We start from the raw sequence: 22,412 nt of genomic DNA, 5'->3' as shown, positions 1-22,412 counted from the left end.
CAGCAAGCATGTGGGGAGACTGTGCAAAGCAGGTCCAGGGCAGCCTGACGGTTGGAGCTGCGTGGAAGGAAGCCTGAGACCGAGTGGGAGGGACTGATTTCCGTGGGGCGGGGCTACTCGCCCGGAAACAGAGAATGGAAGGATGTTACACATTGGCTGGTTGTAGAGGAAAGGTGTGGAGTGGGCGGGTTTAGAGGAGTGACCAGCTGGGATACTGGGATTCAATGTGTGTGAGGCTAAGGAATTGAAGCTAAAGAGTCATAACCAATTTCCGGCCTAGGGCTTGCACTGTGTGGAGTCGCGTGGTCTTGCGGCCGGGGTCTTGCGGGACCCGTAAACTCCCCTAAGCCACAGGTGCCAGGCGGGGCATCCTGGGAGAGTCAGCGGCTCAGCGGCGGGAACCGCATCCCGGCGACCCTGGAACCTCCCAGGTCAGAGAAGCTGCGGAGTTGGGAACCGGGAGGGAGCTGAGCACAGCATGATCAGTGTCTTCGCTACTCATAAGGATGACAGCTCTCAAAATTGTGCTGTGGATGACTTACCCTCGTCGATAAATTTTCAATAATATTAACTGGATAATGCTATTTTTTAATTGATCTAGCCTCCAGATAGTCTCCTAGGAATAATCTAGTAGAATATTTAAATTTGTCGGTTGATATTTACAAACGCAGTTCTCTTTGCTATTGTGGAAATGATAAAGCTCTTGAAATTTACGATTATCCATGCTAACTTCCGTGTTCTACCACTTCCCTATTCAAGAGAGTGGCACATGGACCTAGGGTCTAGGATTCCCCTAGAGCTTTTAGATATTAGTCATAAAAGGAACACCTGCAAAGTTAATTCAGAGTACAATTTGTTGTGAGTTCGACAGTTATGGATGTAAAAATTAACTTTTAAAACTCAACGTTTTAGCCACCATTAATTTTCCATCTAAAACTGTGTATGCACGCTGTGATGTAAATACAGCGTTGTGAAAAGTGTGCCGCCAGTCGTGGTGACACTCATCTGTTATCTCAGCACATAGGAGACAAAGGCAGGTGGATCTCCATGAGTTAGTTGTAGGCCAACCTGGGCTACGTAGTGAGTTCCAGGACTATCACAGCTACATTGTGAGAACCTGTCTCTAAAACTTAAATATAAATACAACAACAAGAAAAAGAAGGGGAAGGTAGAAGGAAGGATAAGACAGAGGAAAGGAGGGGGGGAAGGAAGGCAAGCAGGTGGGTCAAACAAGAAAAAGGAAAAAAAAATGTGTCTACTTATTCTGGATTCTTAATATTGCAAATTAGAGCCTGGAAATCACAGTATGCTGTTTGAGGGAACCAGGTCACAGGATTTTCATAGTTAGACAAGGTAGTATGGACCAGCTTGTGGTGGTAGCACACACCTGTAATCCCAGCACTCCTGAGGCAGAGGGAGGTAGATCTTGGAATTCTTTGCCAGCCTGCTCTGTAGAGAGAGTTTAAGGACAGCCAGGGCTACACAGAGAAACTCTGTTTTGCAGCAAAAAGACAGATTGAAACAAAAGTAAAAGGCATTAATTATAGTATAGGATAATATTAAAAATGATCTTATGAATAATTATGTTAACTCATATACATCAGAAAAATCTCTACAATCCCCTTGTCTTCTTGGTTCAGGAAAAGCATTCTGCCCATGGACACATGACCAGACTGTTATGTAGAAGTCACCATGTAGACCAGGCTGGACTGGAATTCACAGATTTCCACCGACCTCTATCTCCTCAGTGCTCACATTAAAGTTGTACAGCAGCAGGAATGTTCAACCTGTTGTCTTTTGTGATCTGTTGACAATCAGTGGTGTGACTGTGGACTTCTCCCAGGAGGAGGGGCAATGCCTGGTCCCTGCTAGGAGGTCTCTGTACAGAGACTGCATGTTGCAGAATTAGAAGAGTCTGGTTTCTGTGGATGAGAATAGTTTTCTTGCTGTCTCCCTTGCTCCTCCTTAGGGTTCTTGGCAAATTAGACTGCAAGTATGTGAGATTTATGTGGATGAGTCTCACATTCTACAGAGTAAGGCGAAATCCTCAGAGGAACAAAAACATTTCAGGAAATGTTTTCTTTGGTGTCTTTTTTTGGGATAAATTTAGAACCTCACTAGTATATAATATTCTCATCCCAATCATTCAGTTCCATTTCTGCCCCTGGGATTAGACAGAGCTGTGATTGGAGGTGAGGTTCAAGTTGTGGTAAATGAAAATACTTTTTAAATATTTTCAGTATTCCAACACTATGTGACATGGGAAGGGTTCACTGTAGAATCCTCAATTTCATTTCTCTTAACCTACTGAGCACAGTAGTAAGTTAGCAATCCAGGTGCTTTCTGAAGAATCTCTTTCTCATGTGCAGGGCTCACTGATCACCCAGACCTGCTCACCTGTGGAGCACAACAGCGAGACCTGGAAGATGGAGAGGGAGGAGACAGTAGCTAAGGATCCAGGTATGTTGGAGGATTGGTGAAGGGATGGCAAAGGGTTCAACTGAATGTGAAAGTAAGACATGAAGTCAGTTTTGCCACATTCTGTTTCACTAGAAATAATTCTGGAGACTTCCGCTGAGAAAAGTCTCAGGATTTCCTATTTTAGAAGTGAGAAGACTTTCTACAGAAGAACTGATACTAGGAGGGAAATAAAGATTTTATTTGACTGTGCATGTGAGTCCATGCACATCACTGATCATGTCTACATGCCAATATTAAATAGTTTTCATCCCACTGATTTCAATATATTATAGAATGATGAAAATTAATACCTCTAGGTTTGTTTATTGTTTTAGGAATATTTGAGCTTTTGGTATTCTAGCATGTTCTCTATATTTTTTCTTTCTGAAAATAATGCCAACCAAGTTTTGTTAAGAATCATGAAATTACTTGCAGGCTATTAAACTCTGTCTATTCTGTCTTCCCATGGATATCTCTTATCGTCTGTTGCCCTGACAGCTCTAAGTGGTTTCCATTGCTGTATCTGTTAATATACTTTGAGACCACCCCTAGGTGAGATTTTTTTTCTGGCTATTTACTGTTCCTTGGTACTATAGGATTATTTTCAGTAAAATATGAAAATAGAGTTTTAATAGGGATTGGTTGAATAGGAATTGGTTGGCATCTAAGACAGTCCTCTTTCTAGGTTGTCTTCTCAGGATGAAAAGAATATGGTCAATGTGCCAGGTTTTACATGTTTTATGTAGTCTTCTGTTCATGTCTGCTGGGAATTTCTGCATGCTGGGTTGCAGAGTGCACCTGTGTTGATCAAGGACTTTATATCTAGTGGACCATTTTATCATTTGCTAATACCCTTAATTTTGTATTTTAATTCTTTTGTCTTGTTTTTTTCTGTCACTAGTGTAATTATGATCATCAACCCTCTTTACTGCTGCTGTAGTCATAGCCTTTAATTATTTTTTTTTATGCCAGATTTTGGTATTACAAGCCTTTAATCATAGCACTTTTGTGGAAGAGACAGGCAGATTTCTGTGAGTTCTAGGCTAGCCTCATCTACAATGTAAGTTCCAGGACAGCCATGGCTACACAGAGAAACCCTGTCTTGAAAAAATATTGCTCGGTATCTTGTATCTTTAGATATGAAATAGATTTTTTGGTAGAAAATATATATTTTAATTTCAGCTGTCAATTTTTTGAACACTCTGCTCTGTTTACATCTTTAGCTTAGGGAATAATATCCATTTACATTTCAAGAAAGTGCTGAAAAGATACATTTGTTACTGTTTCAGAACATGATTGTGGACACTGACTAGACAGAATTGGAATCTCTGTACATTGAATTTATAGGATCTCATGGCCTATATTGTAGAGCTTTTTAATATGTGCATATTGGCCACTGCAACTGCTGTTCAACATGGAGGGTTCAATCATTTTCTTATTTATTGATTATATTATCATATTGTTTCCTTTCTAATGTTTTGATTGATTCTGGATTTTTACCCATTGTTTGGTAAACAGGTAGCTAATGAGTGTATCTACAGTGTATTCTATCTCTTTATACTTTTAGGTATTGTCATTTCCCTGGATGTTTTTCATTTTACACAATACTGTTTGTCAGTCACTGCTCTTAAATCAGATGTTTTCCCCTTTTTGTTACTCTGCAATATTCACTGTTTCAGATCTTACATGAAGGTCTATGATTCTAGGAGAGACTTAGACCCAGGTTCATGTTTTTATATATGGATAGATACTTTCCCAATGCCACTGTTTGACAAGGCTGTCTACTCTGCAACCCGTGCTTGAGGTATTTTGGCTGCAGTCACATTTGCTATTTGGCAGATATAAGGTCTGCTGGTCCACTGCATTGGGCTGATCTGGAATCATTGGGATAGCTGAAGCATTGCAATATTTTCCCGAGGTTGTTTTGTACTCAGGAAATTTCTGGGCCAATATAAATTCTAGGTTTCTCTTTCCTAATTCTCTGAAGGTTATTGTGGGAAGTTTAAATGTAATGCTATTTGAACTGAAGATATAAATCACTTTCATATATACAACAAATTTCTCAATAATATATCCCATTCTTTTTTTTTTAATAAGTTATTTGTTTTCTTTACAACCCACTATCTGTCCCCCTCTTCCAAGTACCCCCTCACACGGGGGGGTACTCCTCCCATTCTTCCCTCCCCTTCTCCTCTGATAAGGGGGAGTACCCTCATCACCACCCCATAGTACATCAAGTCACTGGCCTTTTGAATATGGGAGTGGCACTATTAGGAGGTATAGCCTTATTGGTGTAGGTATGGCCTTGTTGGAGGAAGTGTGTCATTGTGTGTGTGGGCTTTAAGACCCTTCGACTAGCTGCCCGGGAGCCAGTCTTCTAGCAGCCTTCAAATGAAGATGTAGAACTCTCAGCTCTTCCTGCACCATGCTTGCATGGATGATGCCATGCTCCTGCCTTGATGATAATGGACTAAACCTTTGAACCTGTAAACTAGCCCCAATTAAATGTTGTCCTTATAAGAGTTTCCTTGGTAATGATGTCTGTTCACATCAGTAAAACCCTAACTAACACAGAAGTTGGTACCCAGAACTGGGGTATTGCTATGATAGGCCTGAACATGCTTTTGTTTGGAAGTATGTGGATATTGGGATTTTGGATTTAGAAAGCAGTGGAATGCTTTAAGTGGGTCTTAATGGGCCGTCCTAGTAGGAATATAGAACACTTTGTTGCTGAGAGTGATTTGAACTGTTCATACCTGGCCAGAGAGGTGTCAGTGGAGAAGAATTTCAGTATGTAGCCTACAGACTCTTGTTGTGGGATTTTTGTGAAGAATACGGCTTCTTTTTGCCCTTTCTGAAGAGTCTACCTGAGGCTAAAGTAAAGAGATTTATATTAATATTAATTGCATTGACAAAGGAAGTCTCAAAAGAGCCCAGCAGAGAGTTTGTTCTCTGGTTTAATCTTATGAAGAATGTTTTAATGAAAAGGAGCAAGCTGAGAAAGAAAAAAATATACAATATATGGTTCAAGTAATAAAGGGGCACCAGCAAGTGAAATGGAGCTGAATCCTATGTTCAAGGAGATTAAGAGATGAAGGGAGTGGTGATCTCAGGGCATGATCCCACCGCTCAGCTTATTGTTTGTGTTTGTAGTTGAACAAAGAATAGTTTTGACTTTTAATCTGGAATGAACTACAATCCAAAAATGGAGTGCACACTTGTGATCCAGATATTGAGGCTGGAAGAAGCAATGGCCATGAAACGCTTAGGTCCAAGCATGAGCACAAAGGGAAGCAGATTCCTGAGGTAGAGGCCAGTCTGGTATAGAACAAGTTCCAAGTAGAGAATAGCTTAAGTCCAGGCATGGTGATACATGCCTTTGATCCCAGTATTCAAGAGACAGAGCCATGCAGATCTCTTGAGTTCAAGGTCAACCTACACAGCAAGTTTCAGAACAGCCAATCTTAGGCAGCCAGGGAGGTGGAAAACAGAAAAAGTTGGTAATAGAATAAGGAGGGATGTTCCAGCCCTAGCAAGCAGTACTTTGCCATGTAGCTCTGGCTTTAGAGTTAAGAATAGAATGGACTCTTGGAACAATTGGTGCTGGTTAGCTGGAGCTAAGAAATTGATGGTGATTAAAAATAGGCCAGCCTCACTGAGGTGAAGTCCTCTGGGAAGTGTTTTCTGAGTGTACAAAGAAGCTATGTTCCAGAGATAGCCAGGGTTGTACCTTGTGGTGCAGCTAAACTTGGTAATGTGTAAGAATCACTCAGGTTGTATTGGTTCTGAACATATGAAGGGGACATGGAGAGCAGCTGATGCCTGGCAGAGTGAAGGCCAAGGAAGGCCATTGGTGAAGGTGCAGCCTCAGGTATAGTTTATACCCCTAGACTGAAGGGGTCATGCAGATAAGCTGAGGCTTCACACCAGGAAGAGAGCCTATGAGACTCTATTGGTGAAGCCTAGTTGTAGCAGAAGGTCACAGTGCATTGGAGATACCAGTACCAGGAACAGCAGCAGCAATGGAGTAGAGTCAACCAGAGTCTAGACTGCTACAGAGGAAAGAGATGGTGATGTGACCCAAGCTCTTTGGAGGAGCCTAGAAGATCATGTCCACACATGACCCCAGACATTGAAACAAGAAGCTGTGAAGTTGAAGTTGCCTTGGAGACCCCAAGATGTTCAGTATGCCAGAGTGTTGGGTTATCTGCTTAGGAAAGCTGCTAACAGGGAGTGGGACCAGCCCAGTAGAAAGAAGTTTGTTGCAGTCAACAAAGATGAAAAAGGAGTTGAGAACTGAAGAGTGCTTTGACATCAGACATGAAGATGCAGAGTTTGAAGTTTGCCAAAATGTTTTTCTGTCTTGCTTTGGGGATTACAGTTAAGTGGTTGGTTGAGTCTCAGAAGAGACTTTGAACTTCTTACTTTGCTGAGACTGCTATAGAACATGGGCACTTTGGAAGTTGGACTAAATGTATTTTTTATTATGCTATAACTAGGTATAGCCCCCCACAGACTCATGTGTTTATACAAGCCATAGGGGCCAGGGAGTGGATTATGGTGGTTTGAATATGCTTGGCCCAGGGAGTGGCACTATTAGGAGGTATAGCCTTGTTTGAGAAAATGTGTCACTGTGGGTATGGACTTTAAGACACTTGTCCTTAGCCGGGCAGTGGTGGCGCACGCCTTTAATCCCAGCACTTGGGAGGCAGAGGCAGGCGGATTTCTGAGTTCAAGGCCAGCCTGGTCTACAGAGTAAGTTCCAGGACAGCCAGGACTAAACAGAGAAACCCTGTCTCGAAAAACAAAACAAAACAAAACAAAACAAAACAAAACAAAACAAAAGAGACCCTTTTCCTACCTGCCTGGAAGCCAGTCTTCTCCTAATAGACTTCAGATGAAGATGTAGAATGTTCAGCTACTTCTGCACCATGCCTGCCTAGGTCCTGCCATGCTCCCAACTTGATGATAGTGGACTAAAGCTTTGAACCTGTAAGCCCCAATTATTCGTTGTCCTTTATAAGAGCTGCCTTGGTCTTGGTATTTATTCACAGCAGTAGAACCCTAACTATGACATATGATTTTGATTTCTTTGTCAAAAATCAAGTGCCCATAGGTATGTGGGTTTATTTCTGGGTCCATTGTTTAACCAGTCTGTTTCTATACCAATACCATGCCGTTTTCATTGCTATTGCTCTGTAGTACAATATCAAGTAACATATAAAGGCCTATTTATTAGAATTACATCAGGCTTAACAGAGAGTTTAAAAGCCAGAAGGACCTGGACGGATAGATGTCTTACAGACGCTATGAGATCACAGATGCTAACCCAAACTTGTATACCCAGCAAAACTTTGAATTACTGTAGAAGGAGAAAATAAGATATTCTGTGACAAAACCAGATTTAAACAACATGTTCCCATTAATCTAGCCCTACAGAGGATATTGGAAGGAAAACTCCAATATAAGGAGGGTATGTACATCCAAGAAGACACAAGAAATAGATAATTCAAAGCCAGCAAAACAAAAAGGAGAGAATCACACACACGCACACACACGCACCCCCACACGCACCCCCACCACACACACCACACACACACACACACACACACAGAGAGAGAGAGAGAGAGAGAGAGAACCAACCACAACATCAAAATAACAGGAACTAACAATCATTGGTCATTAATATCTCTCAATATCAATAGACTCAATTCCCCAATAAAAAGACACATGATAAGAGAGTAGATATGTAAACAGAATCTGTCATTCTGGTGTATACAAGTAACATGCCTCAGCAACAAATATGAACATTACCTTATAGGAAAGGGCTGGAAAAAAGATTTTCCAATCACATGGATCCAAGAAACAAGCTGATGTACTTATTATAATATGTAATAAAATAGACTTTGAACCAAAAGTAATGAAAGAAAGAGATATGGAAAAACATTTCGTACTCATCAAAGGAAAAGTCCTCCTAGATGATGTCTCAGTTCTAAACATTTATACCCCAAATGTAAAGGCACCCATATTCATAAAAGAAACATCACTGAAGCTGAAATCACACATTGAACTCCACTGTCACCAACTGACACGTCACAGAGACAGATAATAAACAGAGAAATAATGAAACTAACAGAGGTTATGAATCAAATGGACTTGAAAGATATCTACAGAATAATTGCCCCAAACACAAAATAAGCTATCTTCTTCTCAGTGCCTCATGAAAATTTCGCCAAAATTGACCATATACTCAGTGACAAAGAAAGTCTCAACCAATACAAGAAAGTTAAAATAACCCTTATACCCTATCATCACCATGCAGTAAAGCTGGAATTCAACAACAACAGAAACAACAAAAAGCCTACAAAATCATAGAAACTGAACAACTCTCTACTCAATGACTGCTGGGTCAAAGAGTAAATAAATAAATAAATAAATAAATAAAGTACTTTGTAGAATTCAATGAAAATATACCCAAAATTTTGGGACTCAATGAGAGATGTCATAGCACTAAGTGCTTTCTAAGAAATTGTAGAGTTCTCATACTGACAATTTAGCAGTATACCTGAAATCTCAAAGAAGAAGAAGAAGGAGGAGGAGGAGGAGGAGGAGAAGCAGCAGCAGCAGCAGCAGCAGGAGCAGCAGGAGCAGCAGCAGCTAACACAGCCAAGAGAAGTAGAGGGCAGGAAATAATCAATCTGAGGGTTCATATCAATCAATTAAAAACAAAAAGATCAATACAAACAGTCTAGGAAACCAAGAGCTGGTTCTTTAAAACAGTCAAGAAGATAGACAAACCCTTAGCCAAACTAACTAAAAGGCAGAGAGACAGTATCCCAGTTAAATCAAAAGTGAGAAGGGAAACATAACAACAGACACTGAGGAAATTCGAAGATCACTTTTTCCCTATTATCGCCTGTCTATTATTCTTCCACATCCCACCATTGTCTGCTTTTACTCTTCTGGTTACTGCAGTTACTCCATGGTGTGAATTCACATCTGAAGATTTGGAGCTAGGAACTTCTTTTGAGGGTGAACATTCAATGTCTGTCTTTCTGGGTCTAGGTTACTTCACTCCATATGATCTTTTCTAGGTTCGTCGATTTAACTGCAAATATGATTTCAATTTTCTATACAGCTGAATAATATTACATTATTTATATGAACACTGTAATAATTTGTCAGTTGAAGGACATTTAAATTGTTTCCATTTTGTACCTATTATGAATATAGCAGCATTTGACATGTTTTTGTGGAGTAGGATGTTGAGCCCGTTGAGCATAAGCCAAGGAGTGGAACAGCCGTGTCATGTGCTAGATTTATTTAATTTGAGGATTTGTTTATTTAATTGACAATTCTCTCTATTGATTTCCAGAGTAGCCACTTGTTTTTGTTCATAGTATTTTTATTCCCAATGATTTGTTTTTTATGTTGTTGATGGTTGGATTATGTGTACTATTCTGTCTTTACTGAGTGATCGAGTGCTTTATTGTCTTGAGCATGAGTGATCACTTCCCAGTTTCTTATATTTATCTATTCTTCACATGAAATGTGTTATTTCCCATGTTCTGATAGATAATTCCTCCATTTCTCCTGCATATGTTTTACCTGTAATTTATTATGTGCTATGCTGCTTTAGTAAAATGAATTGTGCTAATTCATGACTGTTTTCAAATGCACTTATGACTCCATTGTATTTGAGAGAGTATTTTTCTGAGTGCAATAATGTGGTTGCTGGTGATTTTCTTTCCAAGTCTTTCCATGCTCTCCTGGCTTTGGGATCACTGGACAGACACCAGGTAGTATTTTGTTGCTTGGGTCTTTTTATGTGATCTCACATTGTTTTTTAACAACATTCAGTATTAATTTTCCTTTTCCTTTTTGACTCCTTGATATTAAAGGGCCACAAGCCGGCTATTCATTGTTCTTCAAAGAGAAAATCAAAGAAAAGAAACAGAAAAAAATAGCTGATTCTCCATTAATCATGTCCCAGGTCAGTGGTCATGTCTACTTTAATTTCTAAAAATGTTATAATCTGATACATTGCAAGCCTTTAATTTTCTGCTCCTGATAATTTTTTAAATTTTATTTTGAAAATTGTTGCAAACAGATAAAGAAAATCACATTGCAATTCACCGGACTCAGAGACTAGTCAAGTCAATGCATTTTGTTGCAGTTATAGTATTCTTTGGTAACAGAAGCTCTGGAGCCTCAGATGTGATTTTATGTTTTCATAATCAAATATATCTTTATGAACTGGTCCATCACCAAAAACCAAAATTCCTGTATCAGAATTAGAACTAGCAAAGTTGTATATCCTTTTATCCTTTCTCATAACTGGTGATTGTTACCTGCATTCAGTCCTAACTTAACCCCGGGTATTTAACCTTTTAAGTTCTCTTTTCTCTGTGTTTGACTGTACCCACATGTGCATTGTTTCCATCTATACATATTAGAAGTGGAAATTTCTGGTTTCTTTGGAAACTCAGTTATGTCATATGATGTTTTGCTGAGGCAGTCAGGTGAAAGGATGTTTTGCTGAAGCAGACACAGGTGAAAAGATGTTTTGCTGAAGCAGACATTAAACAGTGCTGAAGCGGACATGTGAAAGAATGTTTCACTCAAGCACATAGGTAAGAGGATATTTTACTGAAGCAGACACTTGAAAGGATATGTTTCTAAAGCAGACACAGGTAAGAGAATGTTTTGCTTGAAGCAGATGTATGAGAAGATGTGTGATGTTTAGAAAGAATATAAATATGACCTCACAGACAGTGAGAGGAGCCTCTGGCATTGATTCACCTTACTCGGGCTCACTAGTCTTTGCTGATGACACTCCAATACTGGTTTGCCGTGTATCGCATTGCTGATCTACGCTTGTGTCTTTGTAGAAAGTAACTGGCCAAAGAACTTGTGATATTCCAGCAGCTTCTTGCGGCTTCCGCAGTCTCGGGCCAATGGGCAGAGATTGGCAGAGCCTCACTGTTTCTTCTGCATCTAACTGCAGTTGTTGATTTGTGAGTGGTGATTGCTAAGGGGACTGGACTGCTGGCCATGGAGATTGGAATAGCTCCAAAGAACTATTCCTAAACATGTCCACAATGCCCGCTTCCTATTTATCTTTCTTTTTCACTACCTCTGGTGGGGAGTGTGCTAGATGGGAAGTTAGCATTTAAGTACCCTTATTAAAGTAGGTTTTTGAAAAATTGAAGCCTACACATATTATAAGCTAGATTCTTCATATGAGGGAAAATATTGACTCTTCTTTCTTACCAGTATGTCCTCACTTAATATTACACATTCTGAGTTCATTTGGGTTTTTTGTTTTTGTTTTTGTGGGTTTTTTTCCACAAATTATTACATTTTTCTCTTCATCTGAATAGTATTTCATTTTATATGTATAACATTTTCATTATCCATTTATCTATTGACAGACAATTAGGTTGATTCCAATAAAGAATAAAGAATAAAGAAAGCAGCAGCCAGTATGGTATATAAATATCTCTAGAGTGCGGTGTAGAGTCTTCTGGCTATGTTACCAGGAAGGAAAGAGCTGAATTATAGATTACTTGTAGCTTTAATTATTTAAATTATCTCTAAACTGATTTTTACAATGGCTGTGTTAATTTGCATGTGGGCACGCACACACACACACACACCAATAGTGAATAAGACTTCCTTTCTCTCCACATTCTCTCTAACATTTGTGGTCAGAGTAGATGACAGATGGCCATTCTGCCCGGGGTGAGCCACTATTTCATAGTAGTTTTAATTTTATTCCCTGTTTGTTGGCAATTTGGGTTCCTATCTACTCAAAGTGTCTCTTTAGTATGTTTGCCCATTTGTTCATTGACAGTTTTATTTTCTGGGAGTTTTATTTCTGTATTCTTGGTAAATTCTAGATATAAGCACCTGTCCACAATGTTGCTGTTTCAAATTTTGTCCCATTTTGTGGGTATCTTTCTGTTCTTCTCCTTGTTTCCTTTGATGGGCAGAAACTTTATATTCATGTCTTGCCATATGTTGATACTTGAGGTTACTTCCTGTACTGTTGGTGTTCTTTCTATTCCATAAGTTCTTTCCTGTTCCAATATCCTGATGGGTAATTTCTGTGTTTTCTAGGTTTCTTTTTTTGTGTGTGTGTCTAGTTTTCATAAGATATTTGTTCCATTTTGAATGCATTTTTGCACAAACTGGCAAATAAGAATTTAATTTTATTCTACTACTGGATCTAGTGTTGGCATCACAATTTGTTGAGAAAACCATAGTTTTGAGATGTATGTTTTTGCCTCTTTTGACAAATATTAAAGAAGTCATAGAGTTGAAATTTTGGTTTTGAGTCTTTCTTCTATTTTGTCATACTCCTTTCTTATGATTCTACCAAGCTGTCTTTATGACTACAGCTATACTCAAAATCCACTCCTATAGCACTTTTCTCCATTCTTTCTCCCAAGAGTTTTATTTTTCAGGACAAGTATTCTACATGAACTTATGACTTGTAATTTTAAAATACATCCACTATGACACATTAACAAAAAAATATGTTGATATCCATTTGGTGTAGTGGATGTACTATATTATTGAGTGAGGGCTATGTGCTGTGCAGGTTTTATTTGTGGGATCTGTGTTATTTTCTTAAATCATGGTCCTAAACATGCAAACATGCATATTGAAACACATGGAATAGTTGTCACATTGTATTAGCAATGTGTGGAATTAAAAGAGACATCTTGATTCTTTTTTTTGTTTTGTTTTGTTTTGTTTTTCAAGACAGGGTTTCTCTGAGTAGCCCTGGCTGTCCTGGAACTCACTCTGTAGACCAGGCTTGGTTTGAACTCAGAAATCCACCTGCCTCTGCCTCCCAAGTGCTTGGGATTAAAGGCGTGCGCCACCACCACCCGGCGACATCTTGATTCTTAATCATAAACTTGGATCCTACTAGTAAAGATTTAAGTACAGTATAGAGTGCTGAAAATGACAGGCATATGTGGCTTAATTCTGCCATGAAACTTCGTTCTTGAGTATAGACTGAGACTGTAGTCTGCTTATAGTTCTTTTGGGAGTTTAATATCATGATGGTGGCACTGTGTCCATGTGTTTGTTGGCACCTCATATCTGTTTGTCTCAGGAGAATCACTCACTTGGTTAGGAAGCTCAGGGATAACTTGCCAAAGTAGAGAGATCAGTATTTTTACATTTTTTCTTTTCATTTTTTTGCACAAACAACTTCTCACTGTGCAGAGGCTTAAACTTATGTAGAATTCCGTGGGATGCACCCATACAAATGTCTTATGGGCATTAACTGACATGTGCATAAGCTGTTACATTTGTAGCAAAGAGACTATCCTTTTGATGGCCTTCCTCTAGACACTTTGAATGTCAGTGCTCCATGCCTACCCTGCAGATGCACTGTTCTGAAGTTGTTATTTGTCTATGGTGGCTCTTGTATATTCTTAGGAAAAGTTTAGATTATATTAAATGTTGCTGATACAGATTTTTCCTTCAGCATATCAGTGGCCTAAATATTCTTAAAAATTGAGCAAACTACTGATTTTTAAAAATATGGTACAGTTAAAAAATGTCAGTATGTACTGTTATTACAATCCTTGATACTATTGAAAAGAAAAAAAATAAAACCAACTCTTTGCCAAAAAGTCAATCATGAGTTCTATCTTCCATGCCCCTTTGCTATTTAATGGTGTGGCATTATACCTAGAGTTACCTGAGCCTGTTAGAATAGATTATGTAAGGCCCAAGGACATACAAGATTGACTCAGTGTCTATATTTTAGGATAATCTTCAGGCAAAGCATTTAAAAGCACATGTCCTCATCACAAATTGCCCTTCTGAGATATGTATACTGTGTCCAGATCTTAAATGTGAATCTTGTTTCGTAGACTGCTTGTAAAACTATTTGTGTCATCCTGTTTTCACGGTTAGAAAATTCATTATAGGGTGCTAAAGAGATGGCTCAGAGGTTCAGAGCACTGATTGCTCTTCTAGAAGTCCTGAGTTCAATTCCCAGCAATGACATGGTGGCTCCCAACCATCTATAATGAGATCTGGCTCCCTCTTCTGGTGTGTAGGCCTGTATGCAGGCAGACCACTGTACATAAAAATTAAATCTTAAAAAAAATCATTATAAAATGTGACTATATTGAAAGTTATCTTTTTTGTTTGTTTGTTCCTGATGATATGTGATGATAATGGTCTTCACTCATCAACACTGCGTCTCCTTATATCCAGGAAATGTCATGGATATAAGTAACAGCACAAAGTATCCTGTAACCCCAAGTCAAATTTTTTTTTTTTCAGCGTCTGTTGACATTTGGGGATGTGGCTGTGGACTTCCCCCAGGAGGAATGGGAATGCCTGAACTCTGCTCAGAGGGCTTTGTACATTGATGTGATGTTGGAGAATTACAGCAATCTGGTCTCTGTGGGTGAGAACATTCTTCTTGTACAATTCTTAACTCATTCATTATAAGTACTGACTTAATAGGCTGTAAACTCTCTATTAAGCTGTCATGGAAAAACCAGAAGATGAGTTTGGTAATAAAAAAGAAAATTTCCAAGATGTCCGCTAGTCCATGTGGGCAGAAGACAGCCAAAGGGCACCACTAGTATGAGCAAACACATGGTAGAGAGACTGGAACTGAGAAAACCATAATGGTTTGTACATTATGAAGAAGCAGTGGAACTCGAGACAAGACCATAGTAAGGAACAGCCAGATGCTAGAGGCCTGCCACCTAAGGCCATAGAGATGTCCAGCCTATGGTGTCGCCCATGGCCATGTTGGGTCCATGTCCCTATTGGCAGCAGAGTTCTATGTCAGTGTCTGTGGCCCATGTTACCACCAAGAACCCTGGGGATGTCTGTTGTCTGGGCTGCTGCCTGAGTCCATGTTGATGACTAAGGGACTCCCTGAGCTGGTCCCACTCGCTCATCAGCCACCACATGCTAGAGCAGGCTGTGACTTGGGCATGAGGAAGCTGACCCCACCTATTGCCTAGGTGTTGGCACTGGTGCAGTAAATGTGATATGCAGACCAACTCAGCTACCACCAAAGCTCAGTTCCAGGACTTTGAGTTAATCCACCCCAACCTGTACACTATCTATGAACTATTGGAGCACATGAAGGGGCTAGTCCTGGTGAACCAAAGCTGCAGGATCTCCATGACACATTGCAACAACAATATATCCAAAAGCAGTCTAGGCCAGAGTTTAGTATTGATATAGGAGAAGCCAGAGGCCTGGAACCAGAATAATGACTCATTGCAACAAACATTTCCAATTAAAACTGTTTGGGTGAAAAAATATATGGTGTGACAAGCCACAGCTTCCAATGCCACTTATACAGATATGTGTTGGAAGAGTGGACTTGTACATGTACATTAGGACTGATGCAGGAACAGCCGTTCCGGGTGTAAGAGAAGACTGCAGTTGATACAAGGGCACATAGTTTTCCATAAGGGTTAAGGAGAATTTTGTTAATTTAAATTTAAATTTTTTTCTTTTCTTTTGAGGGGTAGGTTACAAGGGTAGGAGGCAGATTTGGAAGGACTGGGATATCAGTGGAATTAAGGTGCATGATGCGAAATTGGCAAAGAATCAGTAAAAATATATATAAATGTTAAGGAGAAAAAAGAATATTTTCATGGTATTTAGTATTTTTTTTTTATTTTTCATTTTAGAGATGCCATGTACCCTTAATTTTGGTTCCAGTATACACTCATTCAGTAGCATATACTATTTCCACCCACGTCTTAAAGATCTATACCCATCATTACAGTTCACACTGTCTTAATTGTAAGGAAAATTCAAGATGTACAATCTGAAAATTCTCCCAGAATATGCTGGAGATTCTGACTGGAAATCGTAATTGGGAATTTATTCCTAGACTCCTCTACTTTGAGCACTTCTCATGTCCTGAGCACAGTGCTGTCTCACACATCTGTATTTTTTCCCACAGTTCTAGCACTGGTCATAGATTTCCTCACAGAAACCGTGGGTTATTGTGTGCAGAGTAGGCCTGGTTGCCTGCTGGAACAAATGAGGTTGCCCTGGAAGATGGATAATTGTAGTAGCCAAAACCAGGGAGGGCAAGTGAATGAGCAGGACAACAGTGAAGGATTCAAGTGAGAGAGAAAGCAAGAGCTGAAACTGCCTTTGCTGTATTAAGTTCTCCTTGAAAGGATTCCTGGTCCTTGTACTTACTACAATGTCCTGTCCTCAACGTGCGTCCTGCCTGCTGTAACTCTTAGAAGTCGTTGTGACTTATGAGACCTGTAGACCTGAATGGGAACTAAACACTAGTACAGTGTGCAATTTTTCTTGATGGTGCAGCCATCAGATTGGAATCATTTTACAAATTATAAGTCTGAGTCCATGAAGTAGGATTATTCTGTAATTGCCTTGCTTGCTTGTATGTCTTCATATTACATGTTTCATTTTCATTCCAGTGGAAGATAAAGAGACATCCTTCTGGAAAATAATCTTAAGAGTTGGTAGAGATTAGGCTTGAGAATAACCATATAAGGAAAGTTAGGAAACACAGCAGTGTGAGGAGCTCAGACAGTGGAGGAAAAGATATGAGCAAGGAAAAGATATAGCTGCCTGTGAAAGCCCTGCCTCAAGTGATCTAGCGCCTTGGATAGCTGGCAAAATATTTGCTTTGCATCCATTACTTTTGATGAATCTAACACTCCCCCCTTTTATTAAAAAAAGAAAAGAAACAAACCCTTTCATGGTTTTCAGTAAGCTTTTATCTTACAAGGAAATGGGTCTCCTGAACAATAATATTGATTGCCATACATTAGGAAGTACAAACACTGTGAGCCTGGGATTGGAGTAAAGTCTTTAGCCATTTCTGAGAAAAAATATTTAAAAATATGGAGACATATTCTAAATATAATCAGTGAGTGAGCTCAATCTCAAAGCTAATTACTTACCTAGAATTGCTTGTTCCGTCTTATACCAAGTTAGACATTTTCAGTAAAGATCAGATATCTTATTAGAAATCCCTGACCTTGAAGGCTGGCATGCTGTTTTTGTGAGGATCTATACAGTTACAGTGAATGAATAGTGTCAGTGGAAGATCTATTCTAAATAGTTACAGGTTGACTTATTTTAATAGAGAACTTACAGAGACAGTCATTTATCATCTGGATACATGTCTATTAACCTGAATTGTACTAATTTTCAGAGAACTATTGCATACATGATGCTGTCCATCAACATGTGAAGACTGAAAAGGAGTTTTGTCAGTGTAATGAGCTTGGTGAAATGCTTCAAGATGCCTCCAACTCTGCACTTTATAAAAGAAGTGACACTACAGAAACCTCTAATAACCACAGGTGCCCTAAGGACAGGGATGCCTCTGTTGACTCCTCAAATCCAGATAGACATAAAAGCACACACACTGGACAAGAACTTCACAAATCTGAAGACTGTGAGAAATCTTTCAGTTTGTGTTCCAACATTAGTGAAGATCAGAGACTCTATATTGGAAACAAACTGCAGAGTCAGGGAGACTATGATGACAATTTCCTCTCTACCTACAGTCTCATGCAACAAACAATCTACATTGGAGAGACACCACACCAGTGTGGGAAATGCAGGAAATGTTTCAGTACCGCCTCAAGCCTCACTATACATCAGAGAATTCACACTGGACAGAAACCCTACAAGTGCAATGTTTGTGACAAATCCTTTACCCAGTGCACAAATCTTAAAATACATCAAAGACTTCATACTGGGGAGAAGCCTTACAAATGCAGAGAATGTGGAAAGTCATTTCCTCAGTTGTCAGCACTTAAAAGCCATCAGAAATTGCATACTGGAGAGAAGCCTTACAAATGCAAGGAATGTGATAAATCCTTTGCCCACTCTTCCAGTTTCAGGAGACATCAGAATATCCATAGTACTGAGAAACATTATACTTGTCAACAGTGTGGCAAAGTCTTACATCAACTTTCACACCTTAGAAGCCATTACAGACTCCATACTGGAGAGAAGCCTTACAAATGCAATGAGTGTGACAGGTCCTTCATCCACTATGCATCATATAGAAGGCATCAGAAAACTCATTCTCTAGAGAATTTTTACAAATGCAAAGAATGTGGTAAGTCCTTTCTTGAATTATCACATCTTAAAAGGCATTACAGAATCCATACTGGAGAAAAGCCTTACAAATGTGAGGTATGTGATAAATCCTTTACTGTTAATTCTACTCTTAAAACACATCAGAAAATTCATACTGGAGAGAAACCTTTTAAATGCAGAGAATGTGATAAATCTTTTACCAAGTGCTCACATCTTCGAAGACATCAGAGTGTTCATACTGGTGAGAAACCTTACAGATGTAAGGAATGTGACAAATCTTTTACTGAGTGCTCAACTCTTAGAGCACATCAGAAAATTCATACTGGAGAAAAACCTTATAAATGTAGAGACTGTAACAAATCCTTTATCCAGCGTTCAAATCTTAGAATACATCAGAGAGTTCATACTGGAGAGAGACCTTACGTATGTAAGGAATGTGGCAAATCTTTTACTAAGTGTTCAACTCTTCAAATACATCAGAAAATTCATACTGGAGAGAAACCTTACAAATGTATGGAATGCAACAAATCCTTTACCCAGGACTCACATCTTAGAACACATCAGAGAGTTCATACTGGAGAGAGACCTTACATATGTAAGGAATGTGGCAAATCTTTTACTAGGTGCTCATATCTTAGAGCCCATCAGAAAATTCATACTGGAGAGAAACCTTACAAATGCCAAGACTGTGATGTATCCTTTATCCAGATTTCAAATCTGAGAAGACATCAGAGGGTTCATACTGGAGAAAAACAAAGCATTCTAACAATTGTGACATAGCATTTATCTGCTATTCCCTGCTTACAAATCACAACAGTATAAGTAATAGAAACATAAAACAAGAAGCTTTTGAAAGCCTTTAATGTAGATTTTAATCTTTAAATAAGAGTTTATATTAACATAAAATTCTGTAATTATAACTTCATGAAAAGCTTTTTTTTTTTTTTAATGTTTACGTTTGCCAGGCCTGCAAGTATTCTCTGTGCGTTACATGTATGCCTGGTGCCGGTAGAAGGCAGAAGAGAGCATGAGATCCCTTGAAGTTGGCAGTACACCTAGTTGTGTGTAGCTATTTGTATGTTGGCAATTGAACTCCCATTCACTGTAAGAGCAAGCAGTGCTCTTAACCCACCCCTGGGAAAAGCTATAACAAAAACATTCATCTTTTTTTTTAACATCTAACCATTCATAATAATGCAAGGCAAGATAGTGTATGCCTTTAATTGCAGCACTTAGAAGACAAAGCCAAGCAGATCACTGTGAGTCCGGGTTCATCCTGATCTACATAGTGAATTCTAGGACTGTCATGACTATATAGACCCTTTCTCAAAAACAAAATAAAAAAAAAAATAAAAAAGAACAATGGTAAATAAGAACAACATATAATTACATAAATAATTAGCAAAGATATGTAATTAAAGTGTACATCACAAAGTTCATAGTTCTGAGAAACCATGTTAAAGTATACCTTATATACTCCCCATGCCTCTTTGAAACTTACATTGCCCACAGTTGTTTTGAATTTGACAAATGCTTTACAAAAATAGTGCTAAAATTGCAGAGATAAAAGAAAATTCATCATAAAAGTAAATGCTCTAATTATCATCTTTTATTCACTGTCAAAGTCTTCATAATAGAGTTAGCCTTGCAAATATCAAGAGAGAGACACACTATAATGAGGTAGGCTGCGCATGTATTATAGTTGGAATACTCAAAGGCTAAGGATGTAATGATGCACACCGCTCATTGCAGTGCTCTATACACAGAGATAGGTGAGTTCACACATCCTGGATAGTGAATTGGTACTGTGGATACACGGTTCAGCTAGCCAGTTAGGAGTTTCCTGGTATGTTCAAGATTGTTCTCTGTGTATCTTGTAACCAAAGTGTTTGGTGTCATCAATAACACCAGGTGCTTAGGATGGCCATGCAAGAGAACTGACAATGACCTGTTTTGTTTGGGATGTCTCTGTGGCCTCCATGAGGAGTAAATCCTAAGCAGATACAAGTGTCTGGTACAGAGAGCTCCATTTAATAGCCCTGGCATCTGGGAACAGCATTATTTAATCATGTGTGACACTGCCACTCAATGGCTTTAAAATCATATTTCCTATATAACTTGTAAGATAGTGGGATTCTTTCATACAGCTTCTTCATAAAGCTATGCTTTGGATAGCCCACCCACTCTTCTTTCTTCCTGTCCCCATCTCAAGTTAAATGCATATTAAACATTGTCCAATGCCCCGTTCCTTTATAGCACATGTGTTCTGCTATCCCCTCTTATTACATTTTTTACTTGGGATGCAAAACAATAGGTTTCCGTGTAGCTCATTCATGGACATGTCATTTGAGTCGAGCTTTAGCAGCCCCCTTTCTTCACCTTCACTCACTACATGTTTGAATCATGTACCCAGCATTCCCACTCTATTTTCGTATCACCTCTATTCTAATATCTACCCTCTCTTTCTCTCTCTTCCTGAATCTCTCCACTACAAGGTGCATTTCTAGCATCCTGGCATCTACATGTAGTCTCACTAGAACACACAAAACAAAAGTTTGAAGCAAGTGGAAACATGATGTTTGACTGCTAGGGCCTAGGCAGCAGCACTCATGATAATTTCCAGATTTCCCAGTTTCGTTATTGACATCTGAGTAATATACCTTCTTATAAGTATCACAGTTTCATTTACAAATGTGTCAGTTGAGAGATGTCTGCATTGATTCCATTGCCTACATACTGTGAATAAAGGTGAAATGAACTTCATGGGCAAGTGCTTCTTGGTAAAGATGGAGAGTCCTTGGAGGGCACGAGCAGGAGTGGTTGTTATGTATCAGCTTCTACAGAGATTAAACCTTCCAGTGGAGGAAGTTCCTTAAAATATAGGCTATTAAAGCAGAGGTAAATAAATGGATGTTTTAATGGGAGATCATACATTCTATCCTACAAAGAATCTCCAGGCAATATAGATGACTTAATAGCTTCAGGAAGTCCCAGAAACTGGCAAAATTTACCAGTGCCCTCCTGCCTCAAGCATATATAATCAATATGGACTCTAATACTATCAGGCAAAATGAGCTCAGAAGATATTCAGACCAGCCATGAAGCAGACATCAGTCAAGTAGCCTGAATCAGACAAGACAGGTCAAGCTGCCTGGAAGAGTTAGTGGGTGGCTTGAAAGACAAACTTCCTCCCTCAGGTGAGCTGCCAGCAAGCTGTGCAGTGAGTGATCCTTAGATTTGCAGCTTCATTAGCATCACCCTCACAGGGTGAAGCAACTGTCATTCAGTCCTTTGTGTTTCTACCAGTAGCTACTCACCCACACTCTTATAAGTCACCCAAGCATACTCACTGGTCCATTGGCATTTAGAGATGACTCAGTGTTTAAGAGCACTGTCTGCTCTTTCAAGACTCACTTTGAGTTCCCAGTGCCCTCTTCTGGACTCTGCGAGCACCAGGAACACACATTAGTTCACCGACATACATGATGAAACATCAATAAAAAAGAAACCCCATTGGTGCACCAAGTTGAACTCTGTTGGTTCCCAATATTGATTTGTCATTGGTTCCTCATCTGGGATAAGTATATGTGTGTCTTTGTTTCCACAGGAATAGTGCTACACATCAGTTCTGTAATTGTGATACCCAAATCTATCTCCTTCTCTCTCTCTCTCTCTCTCTCTCTCTCTCTCTCTCTCTCTCTCTCTCACACACACACACACACACACACACAGAATATGTACACTGATTTTCAAAGTTGATTCTCTAATTCTCACCACTCCCCCAGCAATCTCTCTCTCTCTCTCTCTCTCTCTCTCTCTCTCTCTCTCTCTCTCTCTCTCTCTCTCTC

The 22,412-nt window shown here is 39.3% G+C and overlaps 1 protein-coding gene across 2 annotated transcripts in view; it reads left to right on the top strand.

The window, feature by feature from the left end:
- The first annotated feature begins 188 nt into the window (after window positions 1-188).
- The window catches only part of LOC114630100 (zinc finger protein 54-like), a 25,541-nt gene continuing 3,317 nt past the window's right edge, over window positions 189-22,412 (top strand). Inside the window, exons 1-5 of one of the 2 annotated variants that reach the window (XM_028778179.1) lie at window positions 189-431; window positions 2,370-2,460; window positions 10,362-10,453; window positions 14,776-14,902; window positions 17,666-19,481. In XM_028778179.1, coding sequence (XP_028634012.1) covers window positions 2,427-2,460; window positions 10,362-10,453; window positions 14,776-14,902; window positions 17,666-19,344 — 1,932 coding nt within the window. In that variant the 5' untranslated portion in view covers window positions 189-431; window positions 2,370-2,426 and the 3' untranslated portion in view covers window positions 19,345-19,481. Of the gene's footprint in view, window positions 432-2,369; window positions 2,461-10,361; window positions 10,454-14,775; window positions 14,903-17,665; window positions 19,482-22,412 lie in introns of those variants that run through there. The other variant, XM_028778178.1, reaches the window with a different exon arrangement.

Source organism: Grammomys surdaster, unplaced genomic scaffold (genome assembly GCF_004785775.1).
Source record: "Grammomys surdaster isolate TR1022 unplaced genomic scaffold, NIH_TR_1.0 327, whole genome shotgun sequence".
In the NCBI taxonomy this organism is placed as follows: Eukaryota; Metazoa; Chordata; class Mammalia; order Rodentia; family Muridae; genus Grammomys; species Grammomys surdaster.
This window is presented reverse-complemented; position numbering and strand designations above follow the sequence as displayed.